General features: G+C 54.6%; 1 protein-coding gene across 1 annotated transcript; it reads right to left on the bottom strand.

The window, feature by feature from the left end:
- Positions 1-816: 816 nt before the first annotated feature.
- On the bottom strand, positions 817-4,226 carry LOC146696245 (uncharacterized). The gene is made up of 3 exons (XM_085474050.1): positions 2,407-4,226; positions 1,646-2,007; positions 817-1,509 (listed from the first exon to the last, which is right to left on the bottom strand). Exons 1-3 carry the CDS (start codon positions 4,019-4,021, stop codon positions 817-819), a joined length of 2,670 nt encoding a protein of 889 aa, XP_085330176.1. The 5' UTR covers positions 4,022-4,226.
- Between the last annotated feature and the right edge of the window lie 1,621 nt (positions 4,227-5,847).

The raw sequence follows: 5,847 nt of genomic DNA, 5'->3' as shown, positions 1-5,847 counted from the left end.
CCCTACCTGGCCCCCTGGCAAAACTTTGCTAGACCCGCCCCTGCACAGTTACCAGCTGTCAGCTACATAAAAAAGGATCCTGGTGGGTGGTCTTCACGTTTCCCTCTCACCAGATATCCAAACCGACATCATGACCAGCAGCTTTACAGCTGTGGCTCCAGCAAACATCAGCTGATACTAGAAATTAATATTAACCCTTGTGCGCCCGCCTGTTCTCGGGGCGTGGGTCGTGGTGACCCCCCGAGGTGTGTGTGTGTGTGTGTGTGTGTGTGTGATGATGATGATGATGAGTGTGTGTGTGTGTGTGTGATGATGATGATGATGATCCTGATGATGGTGGTGGTGGCGATGGGGGGTCTTGGTAACCCCCTGGGGGGGGGGATATGTGTGTTTTATGATGATTAGGGTGGGGGTCCTAGCGACCCCCTCGGGCATATGTGATGATGATGATGATGATGATGATGATGATAGGTTTGGGGTCACTAGGACCCCCCCGGGGGGGGCATATGTGATGATGATGATGATGATGATAGGTTTGGGGTCACTAGGACCCCCCCGGGGGGGGCATATGTGATGATGATGATGATGATGATGATGATGATGATGATAGGTTTGGGGTCACTAGGACCCCCCCGGGGGGCATATGTGATGATGATGATGATGATGATGATGATGATGATGATAGGTTTGGGGTCACTAGGACCCCCCGGGGGCATATATTGTGTGATGATGATGATGATGATGATGATGATGATGATAGGGTGGGGTGGGGTGGGGGGGGGTCGCTAGGGGACCACCGTTGGGGCGCTTGTGTTATCACGGCGTCGGTGGCGTCCGGGGAGCGGCGTCGCGGGAAGAAGAAGAAGAAGAAGAAGCGGCGCAGTTGGGACAGTACGTGACGGCGCAGTTTGTACACACGTGCGCTCGGCACTCGCGGCACAGGATCTTGGTCTTGACGTCTTTGCTCCTGGGACACACGCGGCACCTGCGCCTCTTGACCGGAGAGGAGTCGCGTGGCGTAGCGTTGTTGTTAGAGGCTGCCTCAGCGGTAGCGCCTCGGGCCGCGACTCTGCCTCCTCCTCCTCCTCCTCCTCCTCCTCCCGGTCCTCGCGCTAAAGCCGCCCTGGCTTCGAGCATGGGGCGCGCGAGCGCTTTGCCCAGTCGCTCGAGGAAGAGCCGTCGTCTGTTGAGCTTGCCCGGCATCCAGTCGGGGTGAATTTCCCTCCACAGCACGAACGCGTTGTAGGCCGCCACGTCGACCATGTTGTGGAAAAGGGCCACGGGCCACCTGCGGGTCTTTCTCCTGCAGCTGTACGTGCTCACGACCTTGTCCAGGTTGTCCACTCCTCCCTTGGTGCGGTTGTAATGCAGCACCAAGGGCGGTTTCGCGCCGCTTCTGTTGCTGCTGCCGCCGCTGCTGTTGCTGCTGCTGCTGTTGCTGATGCGGCGGCTAGGCCGGGGCTCGGGGCCGGGGCTCGGGGCCGGAGCGATGGTGGTAATAACGAGGAGCTGTGGTGAGGAGCAGCACGTTCTTGTTCTTCTTGGCCACGTAGGAGAGGATGATCGTGTCGGGCCCTCCTCCTCCTCCTCCTCCTCCTTCTCGTCCTCCTCTTCCTCCCCCTCGTCCCGCGGAGCCGCCGAGTACCACGGATTCGACGGAGCCCACGGCCCTGCCCTTGACGCAGCGCAGCTCTCTGGGGATCTCGGGTCTGTTCGACCGCAGAGTGCCCAGCACGGTGTGGCCTCTCTCGCGATATAGCCTATCGGCGAGCTCGCGCGAGGTGAAAAAGTTGTCGCACGTGACGTTGCGTCCCGGAGTCAGTCCCTCGGTGAGGTCCACGACCACTCGAGTGGCCAGGTGCTTTTCGGGAGGGCCGCGCTTGTCGGGCTTGCCGGTGTAGACTTGCATCTTCCACGCGTAGCTGGAACGCGCGTCGCACGCCACCCATATCTTGATCCCGTACCTGGCCGGCTTGCTGGGCATGTACTGTCTGAACGGACACCGTCCTGATGGATGGATGGAGAGAGAGAGAGAGAGAGAGAGAGAGAGATGTGGGAAAGCGTGGGGGAGATTGGGGCAGAAACGCAAGGAGAAGACATTCAATTCAATTCAATTCAATTTTATTTATATAGCGCCAAATCACAACAAAAGTCGCCTCAAGGCGCTTCATAGATACAAAGACATAAAGAGTCATAGACTTCATAGCTTCATAGACATAAAGAGTCATGCGAAAGCAGCACAAACGCGGAACCCAACACGAGTATGCAACAGAGCAGCGAGCTAGCCCGTTTTCGTCATCCCCGCTCCTATTCCTCCTCTCTTCCCCCAGTCACACACACACACACACACACACACACACACACACACACACACACACACACACACACCACATAGTACGTACGTACCTCTGAACGGCACCAGTCTCTCGTCGACGGTGACCTCCGGTCCCGGGCGGTACATGGCGGGCAACCTCGCGCACCACTCGTCCCACACGGCTCTGATGGGGGCCAGTTTGTCGTAGCAGCTATCGCCCTCGCCGCCCTCGCCTTCGCCTCGCCCGGCCCTTCTGGTCTCCCTGTCGTCGAAGCGCAGCGCGCTCGAGTAGGCTCGAAAGGTCTTGAGCGGCATCGTGGCTCTGAACACGGACCTGCCGCTCTCGGCGTCCCACAGGCTCTCGCAGGCCTCTCCCCGGGACCTGTACACGCCGGCGAGCACGAGCAGCCCCAGGTAGGCTCGGAACTCGACGCGGCCCATGGGCTTCCATCCGTCGATGGCGGGCCTGCGCCTGCCCGCTTCCAGGTTGGTCATGGCGATCACCGAGTCCTCTATCTCCGGCGGAAAGTAGGCCATGAACGCGGAGGCCTCGTCTCGCGCCGCCGCCACGGCCTCTTCGGTGGGGCCTCGTCCCGGCGGGTCGAGGTCGTCGTCTTCTTCTTCTAATTCTAATTCTTCTTCTTCTTCTTCTTCTTCATAGTCTTTGTCTTCTTCATCGTCATCGTTATAATCATCAGCGAGGACGTCTTCTTCTTCTTCATCATCATTGGCGAGGATGTCTTCTTTTTCTTCTTCATAGTCTTTGTCTTTGTCTTCTTCTTCTTCTTTTTCTTCTTCTTCTTCATCATCATTGGCGAGGATGTCTTCTTTTTCTTCTTCTTCTTCTTCATTGTCTTTGTCTTCTTCTTCATCATCATTGGCGAGGATGTCTTCTTCTTCTTCTTCATAGTCTTTGTCTTCTTCTTTTTCTTCTTCTTCATCATCATCATCATCATCATCGGCGAGGACGTCTTCTTCTTCTTCTTCTTCTTCTTCTTCTTCTTCCTCTTCTTCTTCTTCTTCATAGTCTTTGTCTTCTTCGTCATCGTCGTAGTCGTAATCGTCGGCTACATCAGCGTCGCGAGTTTCACCGACAGCGCCGCGGCCGCGATCGCGCCCAGGATCATGAACGCCACCTGCAGCGCGGCCGGCGTCGTCCTCTTGCCAAATCTCCCGAGTCCCCCGCCCCGGTGGGTCGGCGCCTGCTTCTTCTTCCTCTCCCTCTCGGCGGTTCGACTCGCCTTGCGAGCCGCCGTCCTGGCAGAGTTGCGACGCCATTTCGTAACCGCGATCGTCTTCCTCGCAACTACCCACCCCATCGTTTTCGTCCTCCTGATCCTCCGAGTGGCTCTCCTCCTCCTCGTCTGCGAGCGTTCGGGCCGTCGGGTCGTCGTTGTCGTCCCCCTCGGCCTCTTGCTCCTCTTCCTTGCTCTCGTCCTCCTCCAAGTTCTCCTGTAGCTGCTGCTGCTGCTGCTGCCGCTGCTGCCGCTGCTCTTGGTCTTCCTCGACCCCTAGCCCTCGATAGCGAAACGTGGCCGGTCGCAACAACGGAGCCACCGGAGCCGACCACGCAGCGTACGCCAAATGCGATGGCGATGGCGACGGTGATGGTGAGCGGGAGGAGGAGGAGGAGGACACCGCTGGCGATTGCGATCCGCCTGTACCGACCTTAGTGCTCTTTGGCTCCCACGGTCTAGTGCGTGACATTATCTTCTTCTTCTTCTTCTTCTTCTTCGTCTTCTTCTGCTTTCGCCGGGGTGTTTCTCGACCACCTTTTTACAAGACTTTATATCTCTCTCTCTCTCTCTCTCTCTCTCTCCAATCCCATCCCATCCAATCCCCATCCCATCCCATCCCCATCCCATCGGGGGGGATCTCGCGACCCCAACCTCCTCCCTCCTCCCTCCCTCCCTCCGCGGGGGACCCGCATCCCCCGAGCCCGCCATCCCATCCCCATCCCATCGGGGGGATCTCGCGACCCCAACCTCCTCCCTCCCTCCGCGGGGGACCCGCATCCCCCGAGCCCGCCATCCCATCCCATCCCCATCCCATCGGGGGGGATCTCGCGACCCCAACCTCCTCCCTCCCTCCCTCCCTCCGCGGGGGACCCGCATCCCCCGACCCCGCCGCTCTCCCCCTGGCGGGTGCATCAGGGTTAATAAGTTTTCTGTTTGACGTTTAGTCAGCTGTGTGAAAACCAAGGAGGAACCCACCCGGGGGATTAATAAAGTTTTATTTTATCTAATCTAATAACTTTAATCTCAGCCAAACCGATTTACTCACGAACAAACAAAACACTGAAAAAAGCCCAACAATAACATTTTTAGGTTGTCTAAGTGACTTATATATTACGTTTAACCCGAGCAGCGAAACTCCGCGGTGATCTGAAAATGACGTGCCGGGAGTTGTGCCGTTGTCGGCCGCATCAGTAACCCTCGAGCTCCCGGCTAGCTGTCGAGCTGGTGGGTAGCAGACGCCTCTGAAAACGTCGAAGCACTTTTGCAAATATGGGATATCTTGATAAACCGAGCAGATATTTGATGTTTACACAACTACTTTCTCGCCTGAAAATATGTTAAAAGTTTATTTTGTGACCCAGAAAGATTAGTATGAGTAATTTTAAAACTTAGTAGCGGCCGCCATTGCTGGAAACTGGAGTTTGGCTGGGCCGCGCTATGAATTCTGGGATATGGTAGTAATTTGGACAGCCTTCGGCGCGTCGCTGTGACGTAATCGGTCTACAAATGCGGCCTCAGGAGGATGCAGCCCATGAATTTGGACATGTCCAGAGTATAATCGCAGCCTTTGCGGTTAGAAAATTGCACTTGATCATGTCGCGATATTATCGCAAATGCGATATATCGTTCAGCCCTACCACAAAGTAAGAATATATTCGACAGAAGCTTAGTGAAGTGGGATATTTGTTGTGTCTGCGTGCATAACATGGAGAAAGCCATAATGTCTGCTAACTTCCAGAGAGTTGTGCAAGCGGTAAAGAAAGCTTCAGGTTTCGTTGAAGAGACACTGTCATTCACAAGCCTCGCACAAAAACTGGGACATACACTACACAAAATCTCTGACATTATCCATTGTCGAGCAGAGGATTAAGCCCTAATCAAGTCCATTGACACGTTCAAGAAGTTGTAAGCCTCAAATTGTCTCGCTGTGCCTTGAACACATCGAGTGAGACAAAGTATAAACATTGCCCTTCACAGAAGATGTTCAGATTCTCCCTCACTACTTTCAAAAATCTGCAGCAAATGCCTTTTGTTACTTGGAGAATGAAGCCACAGCTTTTTCTTTTTCATTAGCATTCAAGTCTCTGAATGAATACAGAATAAAGATCTTACCATTTACATAGTGCTCGAAGCAAAAGAGTAAAACAAGACAAAAAAAAAAAACCCTTCCATCTTAGAAGTACATTAAATTTCATAACGATAATCCAAGCAACACAGCACAGCTGGCCAAGATTTCCAAACTTCTTTTATCAATGGAGAAAAGACTTTCCATGATCCAGGGAAAATCGCTGGATG

The sequence above is a fragment of the Copadichromis virginalis genome, linkage group LG12, assembly GCF_057382275.1.
Source record: "Copadichromis virginalis isolate Kocher_CV1m ecotype Utaka linkage group LG12, C_Virginalis_male_GT1.1, whole genome shotgun sequence".
In the NCBI taxonomy this organism is placed as follows: Eukaryota; Metazoa; Chordata; class Actinopteri; order Cichliformes; family Cichlidae; genus Copadichromis; species Copadichromis virginalis.
Note: the sequence above shows the minus strand (reverse complement) of the source record. Positions and strands in the feature narration are given on the sequence as shown.

Coding starts and splice junctions, on each gene's coding strand:
- LOC146696245 (XM_085474050.1), bottom strand. CDS start 4,021: ATGTCACGCACTAGACCGTGGGAGCCAAAGAGCACTAAGGTCGGTACA. Junction 2,008..2,406: donor GAGACTGGTGCCGTTCAGAG/GTACGTACGTAC, acceptor TCCATCCATCAG/GACGGTGTCCGTTCAGACAG. Junction 1,510..1,645: donor TGGGCTCCGTCGAATCCGTG/GTACTCGGCGGC, acceptor TCCTCACCACAG/CTCCTCGTTATTACCACCAT.